The sequence below is a fragment of the Gastrolobium bilobum genome, unplaced genomic scaffold (assembly GCF_033153095.1).
Source record: "Gastrolobium bilobum isolate Gb01-03AN ecotype WA unplaced genomic scaffold, APGP_CSIRO_Gbil_v1 utg19603, whole genome shotgun sequence".
Classification (NCBI taxonomy): domain Eukaryota; kingdom Viridiplantae; phylum Streptophyta; class Magnoliopsida; order Fabales; family Fabaceae; genus Gastrolobium; species Gastrolobium bilobum.
The window spans coordinates 113653-140820 of NW_026895844.1; the positions used below are offsets into that span (position 1 = coordinate 113653).

General features: G+C 35.3%; 4 protein-coding genes and 1 long non-coding RNA gene across 7 annotated transcripts; 1 reads left to right on the plus strand and 4 right to left on the minus strand.

Moving 5' to 3' along the window:
- Positions 1-1609: 1609 nt before the first annotated feature.
- On the minus strand, positions 1610-3064 carry LOC133296375 (protein SODIUM POTASSIUM ROOT DEFECTIVE 3-like). Of its 2 annotated transcripts, none has more exons than XM_061495343.1 (3): positions 2478-3064; positions 2025-2100; positions 1610-1943 (listed from the first exon to the last, which is right to left on the minus strand). In XM_061495343.1, the coding sequence occupies exons 1-3, from the start codon at positions 3012-3014 to the stop codon at positions 1765-1767; spliced, it is 792 nt and encodes a 263-aa protein (XP_061351327.1). In that variant the 5' UTR covers positions 3015-3064; the 3' UTR covers positions 1610-1764. The 2 variants fall into 2 exon arrangements, with proteins under 2 accessions (XP_061351327.1, XP_061351326.1); XM_061495342.1 differs by having other exon boundaries at positions 2025-2103.
- Positions 3065-8754: 5690 nt separating this feature from the next.
- Positions 8755-14170, minus strand: LOC133296368 (UDP-glucuronic acid decarboxylase 1-like). Its single transcript, XM_061495331.1, has 8 exons — positions 14126-14170; positions 13352-14023; positions 13044-13191; positions 12862-12941; positions 11216-11299; positions 11062-11136; positions 9479-9571; positions 8755-9212 (listed from the first exon to the last, which is right to left on the minus strand). Exons 2-8 carry the CDS (start codon positions 13946-13948, stop codon positions 9003-9005), a joined length of 1287 nt encoding a protein of 428 aa, XP_061351315.1. The 5' UTR covers positions 13949-14023; positions 14126-14170; the 3' UTR covers positions 8755-9002.
- A 265-nt stretch (positions 14171-14435) lies between these two features.
- Positions 14436-22273, plus strand: LOC133296371 (large ribosomal subunit protein uL29-like). Of its 2 annotated transcripts, XM_061495334.1 has the most exons (6): positions 14436-14552; positions 14646-14781; positions 14899-15055; positions 15608-15663; positions 15746-15776; positions 22135-22273. In XM_061495334.1, the coding sequence occupies exons 1-6, from the start codon at positions 14549-14551 to the stop codon at positions 22174-22176; spliced, it is 426 nt and encodes a 141-aa protein (XP_061351318.1). In that variant the 5' UTR covers positions 14436-14548; the 3' UTR covers positions 22177-22273. The 2 variants fall into 2 exon arrangements, with proteins under 2 accessions (XP_061351318.1, XP_061351317.1); XM_061495333.1 differs by lacking the exon at positions 22135-22273 and having other exon boundaries at positions 15746-15893.
- Positions 15991-17836, minus strand: LOC133296370 (probable pectate lyase 4). Its single transcript, XM_061495332.1, has 4 exons — positions 17479-17836; positions 16812-17374; positions 16659-16727; positions 15991-16434 (listed from the first exon to the last, which is right to left on the minus strand). Exons 1-4 carry the CDS (start codon positions 17762-17764, stop codon positions 16195-16197), a joined length of 1158 nt encoding a protein of 385 aa, XP_061351316.1. The 5' UTR covers positions 17765-17836; the 3' UTR covers positions 15991-16194.
- A 2153-nt stretch (positions 22274-24426) lies between the features above and the next one.
- On the minus strand, positions 24427-25599 carry LOC133296363 (uncharacterized). Its single transcript, XR_009749497.1, has 3 exons — positions 25486-25599; positions 25127-25201; positions 24427-24504 (listed from the first exon to the last, which is right to left on the minus strand). It is a non-coding gene; the product is annotated as an uncharacterized LOC133296363 (long non-coding RNA).
- Between the last annotated feature and the right edge of the window lie 1569 nt (positions 25600-27168).

Here is a 27168-nt window from a genome sequence, read left to right on the forward strand (position 1 = left end):
ATCCTGTGACAGTAGGTTTTTTTTTCCCTTTCCCACAGAAAATTACTAATACATATGATCAATAGCGGACCTAGAAATTTTTTTTAATGTCTGCACACTTAGAATAAAAGAATAAAGAAAAAAATTTTAAAGAAAATTTTAAATATAGTAAAATATAAAAGAATATAAGTAAAAAAAGAAAAAAAAACTTTAACTTAATATAAAAAAAGTAATCAAGAGGCCATTAAACTGTTACAATAGAATATTTTGGGTCCTCAACAAAAATTACGGGCCTCAATTTAATCTCTTAGGATGTGTTTGATATAGATTTTATTTTGAGTTTGATGAGGAAGTGAAAGTGGATGTTGAGAAATACCATGTTTGGTATAAGTTTGTAAAAAAAAAATACTAGGAGATTAGGAAGCATAAGAAGCTCTTTTTGTGTCGATTTTTACTATTCCAAAAAACCATTTGAGATATAGTATTTTGGGATAGATGAAGAAGTGGAAAAATGGGGGAAAAGTTATGGACCAAATTGACTTTCATAGTGAATGACTTCACTTCCACAACATTTTGATCCATTCTCGTCCGCGAATAAATCTTTGGTGCTACTATTGCACCAAAGATTCAGTGCATCCCACTAATAAAAATATTACATGTCAGCCAATATTCTCTTTCTTCTGCCAAATTCTTTTTCTCTCATCTAATGTGTAATGCTTCCATTGGTAGGATGCACTGAATCTAAGTGCAACAGATGCACCTAAAATTTATTCCTCGTCTGCAGCTCTGGGCACGATTTTTAAGGAGGGACACTTCAAGTTCAAACAAAGCAAAAACTGCAAAATATGGTTGTTTTAATTTTGTAAGAAGTAATAAAAAAAAAAAACTAGGAGAAGGACTAGGAGGGATGGTAGGTGACAAACTTGCATTAATTAGTACCGATAAGTATAAGAGACTCACTTTTAATGGTTCTTTTAAAAAATTTATAATGGGGGTATTTTCGTCAATTTAACCTATTTTCCCATCATTATTTTACATTCAATCAAACATAGACTTTGCAAATTTAAATAAATTTTTCAGTAATATTTCGGTCAACCAAATAATTTTTTTTAAATTTTTCTATCAAACTTACTTTTCTACCATTTTTCCAGTAATTGTATTTCCCTAGTAAATTTTTTTTTCTCCTCTACCAAACGCCCCCTTTGGGAAAAAAAGTCTATTCGTGATCTCTCATAATTCAAAAATAGACCCAGATAATCAAAATTATGATCCTCTAAAATTCAAAAAGATCCACATTAATCTCTCAAAAGAACTAACATGAGTCTAATTTAAAATTTAAAAGAATCACGAGTCGACTTTTTTTTAAGAAATTAAATTGGGTTCTGTAATTTTTATTGATGATCTAAAATATATTTTATTCTTTTTTTCTCCAAAAAATTTGTGTGTGCAAGTGGACACACTTGCACACACACGTCTGCCACTGCATATAATTGTATAAAAGAGTTTTCCTATAAATTTTAAAAATATGAGGTGGCATGATGTACAAATTAACGATTTTTTGGTTCATCAATGAATTAAAGCAATTCTCTACATAAATTAAAAAAATAAATAAATAAATTATAGTGGCTTTGATTGATTCCTTCCGATAAATTTATACTCTTACCATTTCTTTACTGCTTTCAAAGCCACACCTACTACTCTTGCTAACATTTGCATTTACAATAATTAAATTACCATCTAATTCACACTCAAAGCATACATTAATACCTATATTCTACTTTCCATTCAATTAGATAATTTTTTTTTCTCTGTTTCTACGATACCAGATCCAACTTCTGAGGCAGATGGTGGCCAAAATTGTGCATTCTTCACCTTTGAAATGCATGCCAAGACGCTCAATGGAGTCACATCCCCAACTACTGTCACCTTCTTTGACTTATAATTTATGTTGAAGGAAGTAACTCCTGTTCATACAATCAATAATAATATGAAGATCCCTTCTAAGGGAAATAACTTGAATGTTACATGTAAAAAAGGTGACTTACCTTGCATTCTGGAGAGCTGTTTCCTCACCTTCCCTTCACAGCCTTTGCAATGCAAAGAAACCTTAAGTTCTACAACCTGCTAAAGAATTTACTCAAATCAATTATAAAAATATTTAAGTAGTGCATAGTTTCACCTTCAATGGTCTAGTCTTGGTTATTCCACAAAAACATGCTTCCAAACTTGCTTATTACTATTCATGAACCATACCATAAATTACAAGACATGCCTATATCCATCTGATACAATAGTCTATTAGAAGTGGAGAAGCCTTAACAAGAAACCACTTCTCATTAAACTCGATTAGTGAGGATGGGGTGAGACATCCTTGTACGTAGTCTTATACTTGCATATTTGCAAAGAAACTGTTTCTTGAATTTGAACCCGTGAATCCGTGACCTTAACAAAGGTAGAAAATTCAGGATTTTTGTGAGAGAGATAAAGAGAAAACTAACCTTGTCTGGGGAACCAGATTTTGGAGAAGAACTAGAAGGTTTACATGCAGGGTTGGTTTCATCTTGATGAACAATTTGAGCTTTTTTATTATCAACCGTAGTTAATGCCAAAACTGGATCATAATCTGATAAACCATCCAAGAAGGCCGTTTCACTGAGCAAAGATCTAGTTGAACCAGGAGTACGATCCATTGGCTTAGAAGAGTATTTGTTGGTGACATGTTCAGTGAGCTTTTCTGTTAAATTTTTCTTCTTCTCATCATGACCCTTTGTTGATTTTTTCTTGTTCTGGCCATTTGGCTTTGAAGAAGAGTTTTTCTTGTCCTTTTGGTTGTTATGGTAAGGCTTGGGGTTGATGGGTGGGTGAGAAGAACATGGGGCAGTGAGAGCCTTGGAGGTGCTTCTTCTTGATTCACTGATAATGGGGTTGTGGCGATCAATGGCTCGGCCTCCAAGTTGAATGGTATTGGAAGAGGAGCATGAAGCTTGATCCATGCTAAGACATATAGCTGTTGAGGCTTGGGAAGCACAGAACATATCTGTAAGTGTAGTCTTTTAGATAATGATAATAGAGAAAACTAGTGGCTTTTAGAGAATCTGCAGCAACCAGAAAGGGTGAGATAAATAAGAGAACTTTTATACAAAAAAAAATAGGGAAAAGTTAACCAATCCCGGTGATTTACTTCAGAATTACTTATGCCCCTGTGGTTTTTTCTTATCACATATGCCCCTGTGGTTTGTAAAAAGGTATGTTTTTTATCACATATATATTCCTGTGATTTCTTATTTTTTACAAAGCACAGGAGCATATGTGATAGAAAAAAAATCATAGGAGCATAAATGATTCTGAAGCAAACCACATCGGCATTGATTAACTTCTCCAAAAAAACACTGATTGCTTTTATGCTTCATTAAGTTTGGGATATGGAAGAGAAAGGAATTGAGATAAAGGGACTTGAACCTTATTGTAGGATTTATCTCTACTTCAATAAAATATTGATAACTAAAAGATATAGAGAAATGAGAGAAAATATTTGAGTGTGTGATAGAGATAAAATAGATAGGAAAGGTTTAAACTTACCTATATCAGTTTGGAACATTGTAAAAGGAAAAAATTTAATTGAAAATTTAATTTATCCACATTGGACATGAGGATTATAATTTTATTTTTGAAAAGTTGGATTTCCGAGATTTATGTTTATAAAAAAAAATTTTGTTTTAAAATACTACCAAATGAGTGTTATTTTGATAATTTCATCTGACGAGAATATTTGATAATTGTTTTGGGACATAATTAATCTCAATTCACATTCCTAACAATGTTTTATAATCAACCAAACATAGCATTAAGAAAATTAACTCAATATTCTCGTGAATATTTTGGTATACCAAATAAATTTTTGATAACATTTATAAGAAACTCACTATTTATTATATTCATGAGAATCGTGATTCCTGAGTAAAAAAAATTCTGATCTACCAAATGATCTATAGTAATCTGACACCTAAGCTAAACGCTGGCACACCCAGTTTGCTGTGGGGACCTCAACCATAAATAACATAACCAAAATAAGATATACATATTAAGGATGTTCACGTAGTTGTCAATGGTTTTAGAGCATTGTAATAGGAACGCTGCACGTGCATTAGTATCAAATGCAATAAAATTTAATCAATGCAAAATTTTACTAGTTCGTATGGAGAGTGGAAGAGCATCAATTTAATGTCAAAGAAACAGCAAAACAGGGTTATCTTTATTAGATGCAATAAATGTGTATACTGTAAGTACACTGAATTAAACTATCAAGCTCACTCGAAAGCCCTATAGGGTCACCCATGAACCTACCCACTTCACTTGTGGCTAACAGGGTAAAAAAAAGCAAGGAATATATATATATATGCACCTGATTTCAAATAATTAGAGAAATATAGTTTTGTTATATATATATATATATATATATATATATATATATATATATAGCTTGGAGTTTGGATACCAATTTTTCTCTATTTTGTGAGGGTATTAGATGAGATTATCATTTAAATTTTGATTACATATTTGAACACATGTAGTACTTTATTTTAATTGTTTTTCAGGGGTGCCTAAATTGTTGTGAAAAATAAATAAAATTGATGGCACGAACACGAATAACTAAAGCTCTGAGAATTTGATTAATGCTCTTTTGGCTTGTTGGGCATGGCCTACAGGTTTAAATACTCACCAAGCATTTGACAGCAAGCTTGTCTAGAAATCATTTTTGGAAAATAGAAAACTTGGGCAGATGAAAACAAAGCAACGGCTAGATATTTGCAGCAGTTTCATGTGCGAAGTTCACAGAATTGATAATCTATAATTTATGAAGAAATTATTGCAAAAAACAACTGGGTGGCAGAGTACGAGGGCCCATAATGTACTACATCAAACAATTTTTAGTACAGTCCAAAATTAATTGATTATTGCAAATAAGTAATTATTTGAAGATCATTAAGGAAAGTTTGTGACATTTTCTATTCTGTCTAAATTCAATGGCAAAATTAATTCTTATATAACAGGAATCTGTTAATCTTCGGGTTAGGATATTCTAACTACCACTCCACTACCATTTTAATCACCGTTGGATTAAAGGAAAAATTGAATGAAGAGAGAGAAAAAAAAAATAACTTTTGAATCTAATGGTGATTAAAGTGGTAGTGGAGTGGTAGTAGAAAAAATTGGTAGTAGGAATATCCTACCTCTTAATCTTCTGTCTCTCATACTTCGAGAAATGTGTCAAATATTTTTTATTTTATATTTTACAAAATCTGATGGGTTCCGGTTTGTTTACTCTCCGTAGGAAAAACGATAATCTTCAGTTGCTGAAGAAATGCAAAGCCCAAATTCAATATATGATTACCATTAAAATGCAAAATGGTGCCTTCTTAAAGAGGCTTAGTTCAAAAATCAAAATTAAAGTGAGTGGACCTAATCGAAAATGTGAGATAATATTTCTTTCTCGTTTAACTATCTCAGATTCCTAATTTTTTTGGGATTGTGAGACATGTTATTCTATTTATTTATTTTTTCATACATATTTATTTATCACACTCCAACACCATTAAATTAGAATCTCAAGAGAAAAGAATATTAGTTGAGATCTGATCTTAGAGAGTAATAAGTAAGATAGACATAAAAAAAAGTTAGGTAAAATAATCTATTCAATTTTTTTTTTTACCAAAGTTTTTTGCTTTTTAGAAACTGAAGTTTCGAGAAAGTTATTGAACTCGCATAAACATTAGAGAGGCTGGTGGCACAGGAAAAGGGAAATTCAAAGACAACAAAAGTCTTCTTGATGAGAATCAAAACCCAACATTATTAACAATTTAAGATTGTAATGGAACATATTCTGCTAGTTCATTAACCATTTGGAATTTTGCTTTCAGTAGATGGAGGAGACGCAAAGCAACCTTTTATTTTTTTTTCTCACTTTCATTAACTCAGAAAAAGTCTCTTTCAAAATTTCATGGAATCAGATGCTTCTATGGCTTTATTCATCCTCTTTTCATCCTTACTTCCGTTGCCTACCCCATCTTCCAATTAAGAGTCCCATCTTTGAACGATTCCATGATTAATTGCCCAATTTCCTAAATGATTCAATATCTATCAAAGATTATAATTAGTGTTATTTTCTTAGGTAATGCAATTTTTTCTGAAGTTTCTAAATCATTTTCCTCAGAGATTAGGAAATGAGTTTGAAACTATAGATTCTTGTTGAGAGACCTGTCATCATCTTCTGCCAAAAATAAATAAATTATTTTTGTAGGAAAATGGCATTTACAATTTTCTCTCCACCAATGTTGAAATTATTATGAACAGCAATACTAAGTCCCAACTCTATATTGGTACACAATGAATTACAGAACAATAACTTTATATCAATGATGGCAATTGGGAAAGTTAATATGCTTTGTGACACAAATAATCATGCTAGATAATTTGTATAGCCGAGAGTGATAGTGTTATATCTAGTAGCAAAAACAAAAAGCACTGATAAATGATAATGCTATGTGGAGAATGTTCCTCAAGACAGATGGTGTTGGGTTTCCTTTTCAAATATGGTCCCAGAGAACAAAGTACCCAAACCTGGGTTTTGATTCTGATTATCCATCGCAACCGAAAGTAGAAAGCACCTCATTTCTTTCTTCTTTATTAATTATACTACCGTAGATAGCACAGTATGATGTAACCACTTTATTTTCTTGAAATTCTGCCTTCGTTCTTCTAAGTTATTGTCACCAGTTAAGCTATCTTTTTTTAAAACAGGTTTACTGTTTGTTCTCTTGAATTGACATAGAATTATGTCATTTAAAGTATAAGAAAGAACAAACAATGAGAATTATGAGAGAAAAAATAGGCGGTTTTTTTTTTTTTTTTTAAATTTAAATTTTTCCTTTAAAAAATGGGTTTAGTGTTTATCCTTGTAAAGAATATAAAATTATATCATTTTAAACGAGAGAAAAATACAAGTAATTGAAATTATGTAAGATAAAATGAGTATTTTTTAAAAAATTTAAATTTTAAATAAAAAAAATACTAGAACGTGTCTTTCTCTCTTTTAAAATGATGCAACTATATGTATTTTAAAATGACAAATATTTTTCTCTTAAAAAATCTATCATTTTTTTTTTTGTAAATAAATCTATCATTTTTTTACAAAGAACTTGCATGTATAGTTTGAACTATGAATAAAATTTGAACGTCATAATTTTCACCAGATAAATTGATAACTCCAACTATTTAATGACTTATAAAAAGGGATCTGAAATTCAGAAGGGGTGTTAATATAAATCTCATTTGAGAGTTGCGTCTATGAAATAAAGAGGAACAGTACCGTATTCATTTCTAATATATCAAATACGACGAGATTGACTAACTGCTGTCATGCACTAACGATTAATAATATTAGAAAGATTTTCCTTCCAAATCCGAAAACTTTATTAAATATTTTGTATTTTTCAATTACAGTTAATTAATTTATGAAAAAAATGTGTATCATTTTAAAGGATGTAAAGTTGTGTCATTTTAAATGAGAGAAAGAGATAAATAAATGTGAAGAGAGTGGACAAAAAAATATAAAGATGTGAGTCGCACCTCTTTGTGAGAGTGAAAGAATATAAATTGTGTCATTTAAAAAGACAAACACTTTATCTTTAATTTATACTTATAATTTCATATATAAGAGATATTACATACTAAAGAAAATATCGGTTGAATTTTTTTAACACATGTTAATTAATTATTTATCAGCTCTAACATAAAATAATAGATAAATATAAAACAGCAATTTGGTGCAGGGCCGAAATCAAGAAACCAAGAGTGGGCTGGAAATGTTGCCTCCAAATAATTAAGCCGTATGGCCATCTCAATTAGCCATATCAGGTAGTGTAACCTTGACAAAACATGTCATAACCCGTGGGTCAACCCACGATCCAACACATCAAAATGCATGTCATGTCATCCACGGATTCAAACGGATCATGTATGAATATTATAAAATCTCAATTAACCAAGTTTTTGATATAAATTAATATCCTATTGCGTCACAAGTTAACCCAAATGTTAACTCTTATTGGGAATATTTTTGGTAATTCATATTATAAAATCTTAATCGTGTCTTATCAACTCGCAAGTATACATGACAATTTCAGATTTTTTGGTATTTTTTAATTTTTTTTAAAATAAATTCTCAATTTTTTCGTGTCATGTTGTATCAACCCGCGACCCATAGCAAGTAGAGCCGACAAAACAGGCTAGGCTCAGCTCGATAGGCCAACCCGCCCCATCCGCTAAACTGGACAAGATAGGGCAGACTCGTTTTTTGACAGGTTGATGACGGATCGAGACGGGTCAGTGTAAAATAGACTCAGACTGGCGAGCCAATCTGCCCAACCCGTCAAATGAGATAGGACAAACCAAGTTTTTCAGCTCAATTTCAAAAGGAGGATGGGACGAGTTGACTTATTTTTTGGCGAAGTGTGCTGCCCACTTTGTCACCTCTGACAACAAGTGTTCGTTCGGGTTCAAATTTTTGACCCATCAACAAATATATGTCGTGTATTGATTGAATGGTTTCGTATCGTATTGACCCGTTTTGCCACTCGTCCTTGCAATTAGCCATATTCCACCTCCCACCTCCCAAGTTCCCTTCCCCTCTACCATAAAAAGCAAAATAGTTATAATGGTAAAAAAATTAAAATTCACAAATTTCTATAGAATAAATTTCATTCTCATGATACCAGAATCAAAATATCAAATACTACAACTTTAATCAATACAATAGACAAGAAAACTGCTGAAAAGAATTTTTCAAAATTTAACAAATACATTGTGTGCTAAGCAAGCATGAATGATTAAATGTAAAAATCAGTAGACATATCTTCCTACAAGAGTGACGTATTACCAGAACTTTCTGTTGATGTTGACTATAGATGAGAAAAAAAAATGACGACGAGACACGTCCTTCTCCATATACATACAGGGTTTGCTGCCTACTTCATCCCTTTTCCTTCATCCTCATTCAAAATCCGATTCCGGAAATCATTCACCATAAGCGGCAACCCTTCTCTCAGCGGGATTTTCGGCTCCCAGTTCAGTAGTTCCTTTGCTTTGCTAATATCTGGCTTCCTCATGTGTGGATCATCAGCAGTATTTGGTTTGAATTCTATTGTAGCACTCGAATCAATTGTTTCTTTGACAACCTGCGTATTTAAGATGACAATGATAGGATGTCAATAAAACAGTAACTTTGATCTCAGTTCACTCCCCAGAACCCCAAAACTCATACAGAAGTGTGCCCTTACTGTAGAAGACACAACTAATACGGTATACGTTAGGCTATTGATTAAGGAATGAATAAAATAAGCAAGTCACAGCATGTCATGCAAAGAACCTTATAAGGAAAAGGCAGAACTGTAAACCAAAAGCAGAAAGAAATGAAAGTAAGAATAGAAAAGAAGCAAGATACCTGAGCAAGCTCTAACATGGTGAACTCCCCTGGGTTACCCAGGTTGAAAGGTCCCACATGTTCACCATCCATCAAAGCCATCAGCCCATTAACCTGTGAATAGGGAAAGAAATTCAGTTCATCATTGCATCATTACAATGCTGCACATGTTCTTACCAAAAAAAGTAGAGATCACTAATCAATCATTTCTACATTTCAACTTATCCAATTGAAAATCTTACCATTTTAAATCAAAGGTAGAAGAAAACTATTTCACACAATAGCTGAAATCCCAGGGCACAAGGTTCCTCGATCTTACAAGAGTAGAGATGAGGGTCGAGTGTATGCAGTCTTGCCCTTGCGTTTTTGCAAAGACACTGTTTCTCAAACTCAAACCTATAACTTTCCGGTCACAAAGAAATAACCTTACAATTGATCCAAAAGCACACAATTGCTTTTGTGTGCAATTCTGCTACAGTAGCAGGTTGTGGACATTTGCCTTTCCAGTCATGAATGCAATCGCCTAGACGCAATTGCACTGCAACAGTGAAGCAACGGCAAAATCCTAGTTTGCCTCTGTTTTAATTTTCTAATAGTTATTTATTTATTTATTTGCCTCTGTTTTAACTCTCTCAATGTTGACTCTCCCTCACGTCTCTGTAAAGCATCTCTTTCACTCTCCTCTGTTCTCTGATTCGTCTCTCTCTCTCTCTTGCATGACAGAAGAACAGGTAATCATATCTCATCTCTCTCTCTCTCTCTCGTCTCTTTTTTTTTTTTTTTTTGGGAGGGGTAGGGTGTGATTGTCAAATTCACATTATGAGTTATTTCTCTATTTCTGTTTCAAATGCCCATTCTGTTTCTGTTTCTATATCATACCCATTATGTCTAAGTCAAAATCACGCTTGCATTGTCAAAATTATACCTGTTCTGTTTTGGTTTCTAACTTTCTATATTATACATAAAACTTGTTTCAAATACTCATATTTCTCTATATTATGCATATGATTTTAAAACTTGTTCTGTCAAAATTTTGTATACACACATTGTTTCAAGTACCCTCACTATTCACATTGTTCTGTTTCTATATTATCCATATTTCTGTTTTCTCAAGTTATGTTTCCCTCTTCACACGCTCGCTGACCAAATTTCGTTTGCTGACCATATGAATTTAATTCTTGCTGACCAAATTTTATTCCATGATACCGAAACCCCCGCCATAGCACTAGCATTTTCATGGTCGGCCGCAATCCGCATTTGATAACTATAGATCCAAAGTTCTCCCTCAAAAGCAATGATCAATAATTTCATTTAACCTTCCAAAGCAGCTGTTTTCTCGGTGCTATATGAACTCTCTCAGTTACTCTCTAAAAGTCCATTCGATTTGAATGATATTAGTATTTCACTTAACAGAAAATCAGGTTGCCAAAGCTAGTTGAGTGTTTTAGAAAACATGCAGTTATATCTTTTAAGCTACCCCCCACAAAAAAAAAAAAAAAAACTACTCAAATATAGCTCTCATCATTTAGAATCAGCAAAACATGTTGTATGCCAAACCAAACTGTAGTAAAAAGAGAAAGGATTCAGACATAATTGCTACATACCAAATCAGAGACATATTGGAAACTTCTTGTTTGCTTCCCATCACCATAAACAGTCATTGGTTGTTTGCGAATAGCCTTTGAACATGAGAAAAAAATAGCATAAGAACACAAATCCCTCTCCCACAGTAATAAAAAAATTAAGGGAGTCTCAAACCTGTGCAACAAAATTGCTAACAACACGCCCATCATCTAAACACATGCGGGGTCCGTATGTGTTGAAAATTCGAGCAATACGAACCTATAAATCAGCAAACTTGATCAGTATCAATAACATCGCGTGATTAACAAAACTTACCAGAAGTAGTCAAAATTTCGTTTATGTTGGATTAAATATTAATTATTCTCTGTAAGAAGAAAATGTCAAGCATTTAACCATGCATTGAACCTAAATGTTTCAAATCCAATATATACAATCAGTATCATTCTTAAAGATTTTATTAAGGATAATGCAATACCAGCAACCAATAGGTTAATGAAGAAAAGGATTTTTTTTTTTTTGGTACACAATAAAAAGGATTTATCTGTGTCTATTTTTGTCTTGATCTTTATTTGCTGTCTAGGAAAATAAACAAATCTTAAGCTAACAATAAGTTCATCTTTTGTGCTGGTTTTATTGTAAAACAAAAAAAAATGATATCATAACTGACATCATATCCTCCTGTTAAACTTAGCCAATTGCTTTGATTTATAGCCTGAAATTGAAATTTGCCAACTCTAGGTGAAAGTATTCTTTAGAATCCACCACTGCACCCTAAACAGTCGAAATTAATCCATCTGTTTTTCAATAAGTTTTAAAAATAAATAAGCAGAGGAGGGGGAAGGGGGGAAACAACAAAAAATTAAAAGCAAGAACTGATTACGAACAGATAACTCAGAACATACAGGTCTTCTATAAAATAATGGTGTAGTAAAAACCAAATTGTATTTTTTAATTAATTAGGAATCCAACATCAGCAAAGTGAAATATTCAATAACCAACTAATTTCCTGTAGCAAAAAATATCTTTCCTTTTTCATGGAAATTGAAGTTGTTTCCATCCAGCGTGATATAAAATTATAAATGTCTGATCTTCCCAATTAAGTTCTCAAGAAAGAAAGAAAAAAAAAAATCAATTCACTCATTTATTTTAGGAACTTCATTAATAAATATATGTCAGAACAATTTAGCTGACTCTCCACAATCTCTGTTTCCACAAGTTAGCCAGGTTAAGTCATCCTGTACAAATGAGTTTAGCACCAGATTTCTTTGCAAACATTCAGACAGTCTGTATCTTCACCCTATATAATCTTCAGGGTTTGGCCGCTTGAAAATGTGTGCATGTTTTATACTCACTGATTAGAAATGGTAAGATCATTCACGGACTACAATTGATAAATCGGGGAAGCCTAATATGTTTATTAAATCCAAAGTGCAGAACAAGTTGGCAAGTTCAAAAACAACAATATATTTCAATTTCCTGGAATAACAACGGTCCGACAAGCTAAGGATAATCTAATGAGTTGGCAAGTAAATATTCATTAGCAAACAAGTAGGAGCAAGGGAAACAGAAATGATATCTGTTAAACAACATGTATGCATGTTTTCAAGTTAAAACAACACACACAAAGCATAATGCATAAAATAACCAAGTATCAAAATAGGATAGTGTAACATTACACTAACTTTTTATCCAACAACCTAGAAGACAGTGTAGCACAATCACGATCACAGGTTCCATTCAAATATCTCTTTTTTACGATAGAAATCATTAAGGTGATAACATACACTAGCCCTGATCAATAAAATACATATGAAAGGTACCTCAACGCCAGCACCACGATGATAATCCATGGCCAAGGTTTCAGCAGTCCGCTTTCCTTCATCGTAACAGCTCCTCTCACCTGAAATTCAAAACTAAGATTTCAACAAACCGAACAACAACAACAACAAAAAAAGGAAGGTTTGATTTGAGTGACAATTTGGTTTATCAATTTTTCACTCACCAATTGGATTGACATTTCCCCAATATGTCTCTTTCTGTGGATGCTCCAGCGGATCACCGTAAACCTCACTAGTACTAGTAAGCAGAAACCTCGCCCCAATCCTCTTTGCAAGCCCCAACATATTAAGCGTACCCATCACATTCGTCTTGTAAATCAATCAATCAATCAATCACAAACAGTTAAGGATCCCAAATCCAAAGCTCATATTAAATTCAAATCAGTTAAGGATCCCAAATCCAAAGCTCATATTAAATTCAAATTCAAATTCACCAACAACAAAAGAATCAAAAACGAAAGAAAAAGGATATGATGGTCTTGACAGGGTTGTACTTATAGTGCACCGGCGATGCAGGGCATGCGAGGTGGTAGATCTGATCAACCTCCAAGAGGATCGGCTCCACCACATCGTGACGAATGAGCTCGAACCTCGGGTTCCCAAACAGGTGCACAAGGTTCTCTTTCCTTCCGGTGAAGAAATTATCGATCACGATAACGTCATTCCCTCTCGCGATGAGCTTGTCAACCAGGTGGCTTCCAACGAAACCCGCACCGCCGGTGACTACGACTCTCAATCGGCGACCGGCGATTCCGACGGGGACACGGCCCACTCTACCGAGGCCGGTATCAACGCGGGCCAGGCCGGTGGATCGAGGGATGAAAGAGTGGGCCTCGGTTGGGCCAATACGAGAGAGGGTGGGCTGAATGATGAAGAAGGAGGAACCAATCAAGATCCCAACGAGGATGAAGAGAAGACGCTGCTCTCGTAAGAGGTAGTTAATGGATCTGGGGAGGGATCTGCTGTGCTTGATTGATTTGGGGGAGTACGGTGGGGTATCGTCTTGAACATTACCCATCTCTTCCTCCCTTCTGTGATTTAAGCTCGCTTGTTTGTGTAGCTGTTTCATACTTTCCCTTTCACGATTTTTCCCCCTTTTTCCTTCTTTCTTTCTTTCTTCCTTTCTCTTTCACAATCAATCAAACTGACCGCAACATCAATGCCTCAGGTTAAAAATATAAAAATGTTAAAAAAACAAAAAAAAAGGTAAAATATTTTTTTACACAAAATTTTAACTGCGAATTACCTGAGACTTTTTTTTAATCCCACAATCTAGTTCTCTCGAGAGGCGAGACACAACAGGAACCAGAAATGCAGTTATGGTTTGTTATATAGGAAAGGAAAGGAAAGGAAAGGAAAGACGTAAAACTGAAGGCATGGATTCTAATTACATACTTAATTATCTTTATTTTGATCAAAATCATTATCTGAGTTATTAATTGGGTCAGTATATAAGTTAAGCTCAAACAAGAAATAGTTTCATTCAGGCCCATAAAACAAATATGAGATTTATTTCTGGCCCAACTCTCGCCGACCCCACTTGTCTTCCATGTACCAAGAAAATAAGTAATAGTAATAATAATTACGTATATAATGGATCGTCGTTAACCTTGATTTTCCGATTTTAGGGTTTAGGGAATTGTTGCATAGCTGCGCGTGGATCCAGAAAATGGGTAAGACTGATGAGGCATTATCTGTGTTAAGGATTCAAAAATATTGGCATTTTTGGGGTTTTAACTGAATTGAGATTTTGATGAATGTTGAAGCGAGGATAAAGGTGTACGAGCTGAGGAACAAAACCAAGGCGGAGCTGCTGAACCAGCTGAAGGATCTGAAGGCGGAGCTAGCTCTGCTTCGAGTGGCCAAGGTCACCGGCGGCGCCCCTAACAAGCTTTCCAAGATGTAAACTAAACCACCCCGAACTTGGTCACTTGTAACTTGTTCTTAATGTCTGTGTTTGTGGTGATTTTAGATCGACGCTGATAATCGCGTTTTGTAAAATGGTGGTTTTTTTGGCAGCAAGGTGGTGAGGCTTTCGATAGCGCAGGTTTTGACGGTGATTTCGCAGAAGCAGAAAGCGGCGCTTAGAGAGGCTTATAAGAAGAAGAAGTATTTGCCCCTTGACCTTCGTCCCAAGAAGACCCGAGCCATTCGCAGACGCCTCACAAAAAACCAGGTTTTTTCTTCTTCTTGATTCTGTTGTTTGGTTGCAGTTTTGATTGGTTGTTTCCATTATTGTAAGTGTTGTTTGTTTTGCTTCCAATTGTTGTGTTAATTTGTTGTTTGATTTGATTATTGTACTTTTTTGAAAAATGACAATTATTCATCCAAAATTGGCTTCGCGTTTTGGAAGTTCGGTGAAAATAGTTAGTAGAATCCAGCTTCACCTGCTACATGATGTAATGTAATACTAACTTGTTAGTTTCGTTGTTGCTTCTGCAGTTTTACTGGTTCAAGCGGTGATAGACTGATAGGATAGCTTTTGACATTTTGTAATGAACATACTTGCTGCTGTAGTTAACCTCAGCGATCCCATATCTATTTTTTGGATTAAAAGCAATATTTGGAGTTTTTTATGTACTTGGTTGTTTTGAATCATAGGTGTCTCACTTGGGTAATTCTGGGTTTGCTTGATCTTCGGTTTCTGATTTTGGTGTTTTCTTTGTATTTTGACTTCAATACTTGTTTTCCAATAGTTGTGCTTCATCTTACCGCTTGGTTGGTGCAGGCATCACTGAAGACAGAACGGGAGAAGAAGGAGGAGTTGTACTTTCCACTAAGAAAGTATGCAATCAAAGTTTAGGCTAGAATTGCTTTCAAATTGCATTTGTAGACTAGTAACTTAAAATTATATTGAAATTTCAAGGTTTGGATGCCAGCATTCCAATTTTGCCCAGGTACTTTTCAGTTTCAAATATTGCCTCTGTATACGACTTGTGCCTTCAGAGTTTCCAAGGATTATGTTAAATTCAGTGTTATTTCAAAAAAATCCTGGTTGATTTTATTTTATGCAAACTGCAATATCCTTTTTTGCCTACTTACAAGTCGCCACCATTTATTCGTCATTCTTTATCTATAACAATTTATTACATATAGATCTCAAATAGAGGATAAAAAATACATTAATAGTATTATATATTATTATTGTCACACCCTGTTACATGTATGCAAATGAAACTATGAAATTAACTTACGAAACTGGTAACAAGATGAGCATCAACAGTTCACACAATTATATATATACACATGGAAGTAGATCGAGGGGATGTAATCTATCAGTTCACTTAACGCTGGAGGTATACAACAGCTTCTCTTCTATTCAGCGCAAAGTGTTTGATCTGCCGGCCTTGCAACAGATTGCCATCCAGTGCAGTGATGAAGAACCTGGTTTAGATCATCCGTTGGAGGTTCCACTGTCCATGTATGATAGTATTCACTGGGGTGAAACATATTACACCCAATGTTCTCAGTCATTAACCCTGGTTGAGCACCATTTAAAAATAAGTCTCCTTCAGACCTTATGTAACCAGTTGCTTCTGCTTCTTTGTCTGCTGCCTGCGGTAATGTCACCAATTCAGTCTTGTTATCCAAATAAAATGCCACCAGAAATAATACAAAACAGTATAAAGGATAGTGATCAATGTCATGAAACAGTTTTTCATACTACCTCACCATTGTTGCAACATCCGTTGAAATATTGCTCATAATGCAAGTGTTTTCAATTCAAGCTAAAAGCTAAAACATTACATGGCCGCTAAACAGAAGAACTAGTCACATACCTTCTCATTAAGATACTTAAATGCCACCTTCTTCTGACCCGCTTCATAAATATTATGTTGCGAGAATATCTGGTATCAAACAAATAACGCAAATGATAATTTTGTATACCATTCAAAAACTTGTTCTCAAATTCACCATAAACACATAATCACCTGGGATTCCACACTAGCACAAACAGCATATATGCCCCAGTCTCTGATGTAATTATTGTAGAGATGCACTTTCGCAAATCTAACACGAGGATGCCTCTGTCGAGTCCCATTAAAAAAACAATGGTGTATAGTAACCCTCATGCATCTATCACCAACATGAGAGGGATCAGCACCAATAAGCATTGTTTTGTCATGCTGAGAAAACTGACACCTAGAAACAGTAATGTCAGTGCTTTCTCGTGTGATATCAATGAGGCCATCATCAAAATCACTTAGGTTACAGCGATCAATCCATATATGCTTCGAATTAGGTTTAATCTGAATAGCATCCACATCAGACCCTCTTCCTCCTTCTAACACTAAATTGCAAATTATCACATGTTCACATTCCTTAAGCCGCAAACCTTTTCCGGTGAGTTTAACCTTTTGGCCGCGTCCATCAATGGTCTTGTGAGATGACACACTCAAGTATGAAGAGAGGTGAATAGTTCCCGAAACATCAAACACAATCCATAATGGTTCTTTTCTGCGACACGCGTCACGCAGTGATCCTGGTCCATCATCTGAAATCAATAAAAAAAATAAAAAACACACCAATGGAAATGTTTAATTAGGGTTTTCAGTTATGAATAATTGAAAGAATGAGAAGAAGCAGAGAGTAAGTAACCTTCGAGAGATGTGACATGGTAAAGGGGACCGTGAAGGCCACCGATTGCGGAGCGACCAAAGCCCTCGGCCTGGCCGGCGAGTGAACGGAGAGTGGTGTCGACGCGCGCGTAAGGAAGAGAGATCATGTTGGAATTGGAGGTAGCCTCGTTTTGGGTTGGGATTGGTAATGGTGGTGGCTGTGGCTGTGGCTGTGGCTGAACACCGTATTTATAGGGCGGAGGAACGGTGTTGTGAGAAACGGGATTACGGTGTTTGCGATGGCCACGTCCATGTGCGTTACCCATTTATGGATAACTAGACGTTTCGTTTTGGAGCTATTAGCTTCAGTTCTGTTAAATTACTGAAAGGGAAGCTTAAAACTCAAAACGGAAAACCGTGTTCAGTAACGAAATTCTTCCTCTTCTGTTACTGTAACCGCACTACCGACATTCGTTATCACATTATTAAATAGGGAATAGCTCAAATATCTTCCTATGGTTTGCATTTGAATAATTTACCCGTGCTTTTTTTATTACTTACTCCCTTATTTTATTCCATCCAAGTCTCTCATTAACTATATTAGAATTTTTAATTAATATAACTATTTTATCCTTCTTATAAAAATAGATTTCAAAATCTTGTGTCATCTTCTTTACCAAATTTTAAAAGGGTATTTTACAATATAATTTTTTTTTAGTTTCAAACAAAATTTGTGAAGTTCATGTAATAGGTAATTGTTACGATTTGATAGATCGTGAATGTCCAATCAGAGATTGATAATTTAATATTGGATCTGCTTGTCCTCTCTCATGTACCTATAAGAGAGGTACCCTAAAGATAAGCGGATCACTGTGCACTATAATATAACGACATAGTCAAGGCGTGGGGTGTGTGCACAGTGACAAACTAAGAGAGAGGATTTAGAGTGTATGTACCTTATTGGTTTAACCCTTTTATTTATAGATGAGTTACTTGGCAGGAGTGGATTTTTGGGCCTCTTAGGAGTATTAGGGATCCAGTTGTTGATCCATTGCTGTCGTAGTATGATTAGTATAATTAAGGAATGTTTCCTTAATCCCCTCTTAGTTGTTAGCCCTATTTGGGCCTTCTAGAATGTGAGCTGTTTAGCTGTCTGAATAGGATCGTCATTAATAGAAGATTTCCTTCCTGTTTGTGCTATCCTTTGTTGGACCTTCTAGAAAATAGGCCTTTGTCGGTCCATAACAGTTGCCCCCAACCCGGTAGTTTGGTTGTCCCAGCTGTCGGGATGTAATAGCAGTAATCTCTGCATTTGACTTGGCATCTTCATTGAAGCAATTGTCTTTGGGTTGGAACTTTTTTTGGCCGACTTAATTGGGTCAGTGATTGCAGTTATTATCTCTGTCATTCATTCAGTCGGTTTTAGTGAACCGAGTATTGAATATGTTGTTTCTTTATTTCTCCCTCAACCTTTTTTGGCTGAGGTGGTGTTTTGGTGAGGCAGTGTTTGCCTCCTTTTAACATCGAGCTCGGCTTCTTCTTCCGAGGCTTTCGCTTTGAGCCCAACTTCTTGCACTATGGCTTTATTGATTCAGATTCAACTTTTCAGCGTTAACTGAACAAAATGACCTAGCCAAGGTCTTTCATGCGGATTCTGCTTTTTGCTTTTAACCCAATTTTCTTAATTAGGTTTTCAAATTTGAGGTGTCATGGTGACTTGATCAAGGTTGTACCAATCTGCCCCTTATTTTTCAAGCCTGATTTCATTTATCCCAGCTTGTACACATGTTGTTTATTTTGACAACATTTAGGATTCAGAAGCGTCCTTCCTTTTTCCTATGCCTCGTCTAGAAGCCACGGTCCTGCAGTGTGCTTTTTATTTTAACTTGTTTTCTATCCAGGTTCTTGCACGTTGCTAGACATAGGTTTTCATAACCTTGGCTTTATAATATTTAACTCGGCTTCTTGCCAAAGTGTCATTTTTTGACTTCGACTTATTTCGCCGTTTTGACTTGTGAGCCATTTCAGATTGGGATGTGATCCTTTTTCCAGGATACCATATCTCCAAATCTGTCTTCATTCTTTGTCCCGAATTTTTATCCTGGGTCTTTATCCCGGATTGCGGTGTGATCCTTTTTTCAGGATCACATCTCTCCAAATCCGTCTTATTTTATCGCGAAATGGGGTGTGATCCTTTTTCTAGGACCACATCTCTCCAAACCCATCTTATTTTATCGCGGAATGGGGTGTGATCCTTTGTCTAGGACCCCATCTCTCCAAACACGTCTTCATTTTATTCGCGGGTTGGGGTGTGATCCTTTTATTCAGGATCCCATCTCTACAAACCCGTCTTCATTCTTTATCCCGAATTTTTATCCTGGGTTATTGCCCCCCAGCCCAGCAGCCTGGGTGTCCGGGATACAGGATTTCTGTGCATTACACTTTATTGCATTTGCGAATATTTTATTCTCTATGTCTGGAAGTCGGCCATGTTCATGGTCTGAGCCTTGTTTAGCCTTTGTTTTGTGGTGTATGACTTCAACTATCTTGTTATGTTGAATTCTTACTTTAGACATCATCATTTGCTTTCCTACTCGGTAGTTAGGGTGTCCAAAGCGAAGTCTGTTGAACCATAATCTTGTTGGTCAAACTTTCATGACCGAGGTCTCTTATTGGAAGTAGGAAATTTTTTCCCTTTGTCCTCTTTGCCGAAGTTTTATTGATTCATTGATCCATGTTCTGAATCCATGGATTCTTGTCGATCCGTGTTTCGGATTTATTTTTTCTTATTTTGTTCTTTCTTCGGTGTCGGGCTTCATGAGCCAGGTATCGTGTATGTTGTTTCAACATTCCTCCCTTAACCTTTTTGGTCGAGGTACATAGCTCGGACTAGTTGACCAGTCTTTTTTACTGTCTTACCGAGATCTTGACTTATGAGGATTGTTGCTTTCCTCTTTTAATTCTGGTTGCATTCCTGCACTTGCCCCCCCGTCTGGCAGTCGAGAAATTCAAGTTGTCGGGCTGTATTACTTTAATTCAAGTATCTTTATGTCGAAATACTGACTTGCTTTTGCAATTTGCCTTTTTTGCTGATTTGAGGATCTTTGAGATCCTTTTTCACTGATGTTGCGGGGTTTTGTTCCTGGTTCTTCGCATGTTTCGTTTGCAGAGTTGAATTTCTCCTTGCTGTAATTAGCCCAGTTTTATATACTGTAGCTTTATTTATTTGAGCTCGGCTTTGCCAGAATCTCGTTCTGATGTCGTCTTCTGTTTCAACCCGGCTATACATATCGTGTCTTTCACAGATTTTTACTTGATCGGAATCATACACCTTTCTGAGTCTGGCTTGCATTGTCATGACGTTCAGATGGAACAGGGTGAGACTCCCGCGATTTTTTTTGTATCATCCATTTCATGCCTTTGGATGATTTTTCCTTTATACTCGCATCTTGAGTTTCATGCCTCACTGATAACTTAGATATATTTTTCTAAGTATTTCAGGTTTATCGGTTTGCCAGGTTGCTTGAAGTCTTTAGCATTTTTCAACACTTCTAAGCATTTGGCACTTCCTCAACATTAACACCATTCTCAACTTACCTTTTGTTCTCTAATTATGCAAAAGGCAAGGGTTTGACACCAATGGCTCCACCAATGGGTTTTCCTGTAACATAGTGTCCTCAAACACATCTCTACATCATAAGACACAAGAAAATCATCAAAATTCATCCAAAACAATGATGAATTTCATGGCACTATTCACCTCAAAACCTAGCATCCATGAAAATTTATGAAAATCATGTTTAAGTGAGGAAAACTTACCACCTATCTTAACAGAATACTCATAGAAGTGAACTCCAAGCTCCCATGCTCTTAAAACACCCCAAAACACCAATTCCTCTCAAATTTTTGAAATCTTTGGAAGGAGATATCTCTCCCCCACAAGGCTTCCCACTCAAAACCAAGGTTGGATTCACAATAAGGGGAAGATTCTAATTGGTTTTGGCTTTGGAATGGATTGATTTGGTTAAGGACTGGAAAAGTTAGGGTTTGGTCTTCAAATGTCTTTCCCTCTCTCTTAAGCGCTGCACCCACGAGGAAGAAGAAGGAAAATGAGAGAAGTGAGGCTAATTTCTCAACTTACATATGTTAAGTTATTTTAACGGGGTATAAGCTTATATATCTATTTAACTCCGTTCACTTCCAAACTTTACCCAAAGATCTGGAATATTTTTCTAAGAATATTTTTACTTTTACTTTTATATTTTGGATACTTTTATCTACACCCATTTTTACCTCTTAATTCTCACTAATTGCACTTTTTGACCCAAAATGGGCCTTAATCCTTTTTATTTTAGCCTTTTACTTAATTCAACCCAATAATGTATGATTAATTATTTAATCACATGCAATTTCCTAAATACTTGGGTTAGAGATATTATAACTATTCCACTTGAGGACCTAAGCTCCTGGAGGTCATATGTACATAATAAGTTGACTATTCCACAAGAGGACCTAAGCTCTTAGAGGTCACATATACGTAATGAATTTAGATATGATATATTCTGTTATATGATGATATTCTATGCTTTGTATCTGACCTTTCATGCAGAAAATAGGCTCTGGGGTGGAGATAACTCTATAAACCCTGAGGTTACTGAGATTATTTATCTCACCCTTTTTGGGGGATATGTTTCAGGTGTGCATACTATCAGAGAGCTCTCTCGGGCCAATGATGTGATTCAAGAATAGTCGAGTAGCTGTCTATGATTAGATGACCTTCTTTCTGGATGACTATGTATATGTTATTCTTTTGGGTCATGATGTATGACCTACATTTTGTATATGACCTGTATATATATTTTGAGAGATTCATTCATACTGGATGTATGTACATTGGCATTTCAGGCATATATGTATGTATTTATTCAGTTAGATGCATATATCAGTAATTTGTATATGATAGATTGCTATGGCATGAAGCTAATAATGATTGAGCTCATGGATGGGTCTTATGTCCTCTGTTGGACGATTTCTTATATCATGTGTTGGACGATTTGAATATGCATGAACTGTACTAGACATTTCTGATTGGCAGGGATAATTATGTGAGTCAGATATAATCCCCATATTGTCTAGTTTACAAACATTATGTTATATGTTTGACTCTGTCAGGGTTGGTACTAGTTATCATACTCTGATGGTCTTTATCCATTGCTTATAGTTACATGCTTAATAAGTGAACAAGAATATCACTGTACGATTATGGGGCTTTTACAATTAGATTAATCATGGAAAAAGATTACAATAAGCATATTACATCAGGAAAATAAAAAAGGAAAAAGTTAACTCACAAAAATAGCGTAGGTTAATTGTGAGGCTTTAAATCAAGTCTTCTGCTTTGGCAATTTAATTATGCTGCGCTTTTGTACCATATGTATGTTAACTAACTGGCTCGAGACAGGGACATTACAGTGGAAACTATAAATCTTTTCCCTGGTAAATAATAATCAAATTTCCTAGCTAGCATGTCGATCAAGAAATGTACTTATGTATGAATACACTTTTTTTGATATTGTGTATATTTTTGGGATTGGATACTTTAATGTGTAATTCAACATAACCAGATCATATGAGGGAATTTTAATCCTTCATGGACAAATCAATGATGAGAGATGAAAGAGAAACGATATTAAGATAAGGAGTGCAAAAAAGATATTAATTTGTCTATCAATGATTAAAATTATCTCACATGACATAATTATGTTAAATAACAAATAAAGGAATGAATTCTTGTGTATTTATAGATTAATTCTATACTAAAAAAATCTCAAAAACTTACACTATTGTACGTCATCTTTCTTTTCTAGCAAATATTTGCAATGCTTTGTGTAACACCCCGTTCTAGAACCGATTTGTTAACATCGCATTATGATATTAAGCGCAGTTACAATCACATTGGCTCAATTAAAATCCGGTTAAATTTTTCATTTTAAAACATGCCGAATTTCAAATGCCCAATTGCGTGATCATAACCATATTACTTTGCGAAATCAGATAAACCAAGCTTAACATCATGTTCTTATTCCATTTTTAAACCATTAATTTACTTCTTATTTATTTTCCAACTTCTACTATATTGTAGATCTCTTCGTTAGCTACGCGTGGTTTCAAACCGCTCTTCATTTGGAGCTTTGTAGCTCAAGTTATGACAATTTTGCTAACTCAGGTGTATGCTGAAAAACTACGCGGGCAGGGCGCTTAAGCGCGCTCCAGGGAGCTTAAGCGCCCACAGACAGAGGGAATTTACATTTTTTTAGCCACCAAGGGCGCTTAAGCTCGCTCCAGGGCGCTTAAGCGCGCTACCTGGGCGCTTAAGCCCCCATTTTGGGCGCTAAAGCCCCAGGGGCAGAAAGCTTTTGGTCTTCACAGGTGCATCAGGGCGCTTAAGCCCCCTCATGGGCGCTTAAGCCCCCTGAGCAGGCTTAAGCCTCCATTTGCAGGCTTAAGCCCCCTCTTCTGGGCAATTTCCTATACTCATATTTTTCATGTATCTTTCTTGGGGAATCAATCCTACACATTTTACAACCTATTTAACAAGCTTGCGATATCCCTATATCATTGCTTAACTCTCATCCTCTCATCATTGATTTAACGAAAATTGGGCAGCATAACCTTTGTTTTCTCAACGTTTCCCAATCTAACAGCTTAGCTATAGACAATTCAGCTCAACATATCCAATACATAAAAATACATTCATGCATTTAACTTACAGTAATCATCATACACAAATATCTTTATTACTTACAATATTACATCATGTCTTAATTACAAATCTCATATACATGCCCAAGGACTTAGCTACAAAACGAACATGATCAAAACAAGTAACCATGTATCAGATACTCATTACTACTACAATGATCATGCACTAAGTCCTCCAAAATACATCATATGACATCAAAACATACATATAGCAATGCTAAATGGCATGCAACTCAACATGTCCAGCTATCAGGTACAGTCTACTCATGCTTCTTGCCTCGATCAACCTCACCTCTATCAGTACCTGAAATGATGCCCCACAACACGGGGTGAGATATACGAATATATCACAGTAAACCAGAGGTCCTTGGAGATCACTCCACCCTAAGGTTCACTTTGATGTACACATAATCATAATAGCTTAACACATTCTTATCCACAAGCATCACATGGACTTCCAAGAGAGATCCACTATGGGTTGTTTCTCTTAGGCTCTTACCACATGGAGATCCACATAGGGCTGTTTCCAAGGGAAGTCCTTTCCTCAATCTAGGAACCTCCAAGAGGGATCCACATAGGGCTGTTCCTCTTGGGCTCTAACCACATGGAGATCCACATCGGGTTGTTTCCAAGGGAAGTTCCTGCCAATCATCCTCATCATAATACTATCACTCATAACCTCAATCACAATCCTCAACCATTACCTCATTCATTATTGCTACTTCTATAATCATTCCTCAATTACTCTTAAACAATCAAACATCAACCAATAATCATCAATCAATCATAACATGTATCAATGCATGAATCAATGCATGAGCATACAATTACTATCATAATTACATATCACATCTCATAAACCATTTCTCCTCAACGGAGTATGGTGGAACACTCAATGGGATCAACCCCAAGGTCCAAAGGTTTACCTTGCTCTTTGAGCTTTCCTCAATTGCACACAACCCCAAGGGTTGGTCACTCCACTTGGTCCTCTTGCCTCAATCCTATCAACACAAGGAATACAATCAAACAATGCTAACAATGCAAGGAAATCCATAGTTCCAAGCCTAGATTTCTCCAAACATCAAAGTATACTAAAATAACACTATAAACTCATTTCTACCGATTAAATGTCATTCCTAGCATTTTTCACAACATACTCTAAGCCTCATTCTTCCTTGAACATAGCCAATCTACTCAACATTTCATAAAAACCCTAAAACACTATTCATTAACCCTAAACTCATGCAAATCTCCAAGAATCATGTGAAAGAGAGTGGAAACTTACCACCAATGATCACACAATAGAGGAATGAGTGTTCCTCAAGCTTCCATGGAGGTAGAAACTCCCAAAACCCCACACTTCTCAAAAGGGGCGAATCTTTGGGGGCCAATATCTCTCTCAACAAGGACTCCCACTCAAAACCAAGCTAGGATTATGAAAGAGGGGAAGATTCTAAGTGATTTAGGCTTTTGAATCGCTCCAATCGGTTGAAAATCACACAACCTAGGTTTTCTTTCTCTCTCTCCCTCTCTTCCTCTCCTTCTTCTTCTCTTCTCTTCTTTCTGGGCGTCGACTGAAATGGGGGGGGGACAAGGGTTTTCTTTTGTTTTATGTCACTTAACTTGGTTAAGTGATATCTAACGGGTATTGGTTCATCTATCTATTCGACTCCATTAATTACCAAACTTTACCCAACAGTCTGGAATATTTTTCTAGGAATGTTTCTAATTTTATTTTTATATTTTGGGTACTTTTGCCTACACCCATTTATACCCCTTAATTTTCACTGAGTACACTTTTTAACTCCAAAGTGACTCAGATTCATTTAATTAAGCCTTATACTTAATTTTACTCACTAAGACATGCTGAATTATTTAATTAAAATTAATCAATTAAATGTTTAAGTTTGGGGTATTATACTTTGACTTACAACAACTCGATATCTCACTTTTTTTTAGTTTCCCATCCGGTTCATTTTTCGAATTACATCCAACTTGAGCACTTGTTGAGCCTTATTAAAAGGGGCAGTTCTTCCAAATCTTTCGAGATCTCTGATTAAGGGACCTAGACTCCTTACCATCTGTGCTAAGAGTGCTTGATATATCACACCTATTTTTAATTTAGTGAATATTTGTCTTCATTTGCAGATAAGTTGGTGAATATTAACTTTTAACTTTTGACTAAAACTCCTTAATTAGAAGCCATTAATGTTCAACAAAATTGTGTACATGAAAAATAAAAAATAAAAAATAAAAAATCATATATTGTTGTGGGTCGACCCAAATTGGATTTTTGACTAAATCAATTTTTATTTTTTCAGAACTGCCGGTTTATGTTTCAAAACATGTTCATGTTTTAGAACTGGTTTGGAACATGTTCAAATCAATTTTAGAACCAATTTGGGTATGCAAATTCGTTCAGAACCGACTTTTGCTCCAAACCAATTTTCGAATCAATTCTTATGGTTCAGATTAATTTTAAAATTGGTTTATAAAACCAATATGCTTTTTAAGACTCGTTCAGGCAAATTTTGTTCGGTTATTTTGCTGATCCCTAATATTAGCCAGCTTATTTATATTAGAATCATTGTCGTCCTCGTAGCTATATATAGAGATGCATATGGCATGAAATGAAAGATGTTACTTACATGAGAAGCCACAAAATACCCGATCATGTTCAGGGTGAAACCCCGCCAAACGGTTCCAAAAATGTAGCCAAAGACGTATTGCATGCTAAGCAAGAGGCAAACTGAGTGAAAAAATTTGGGAAGGTATTGAAAGAGGAACATAATTAAGAGCACTGTCATCACCAATTTTTAACGGACTCTTAAATGGAGCAACTCCGACCTATGTGCAGCACAAATTAAATTCAATATTTGGTTTCAAAGAGACATTTTCACAGAATAATTATCAAAGGCAAAAAAATTAATTTATTATATTTTAAATAAAAAATTATGAATTTGTTGCT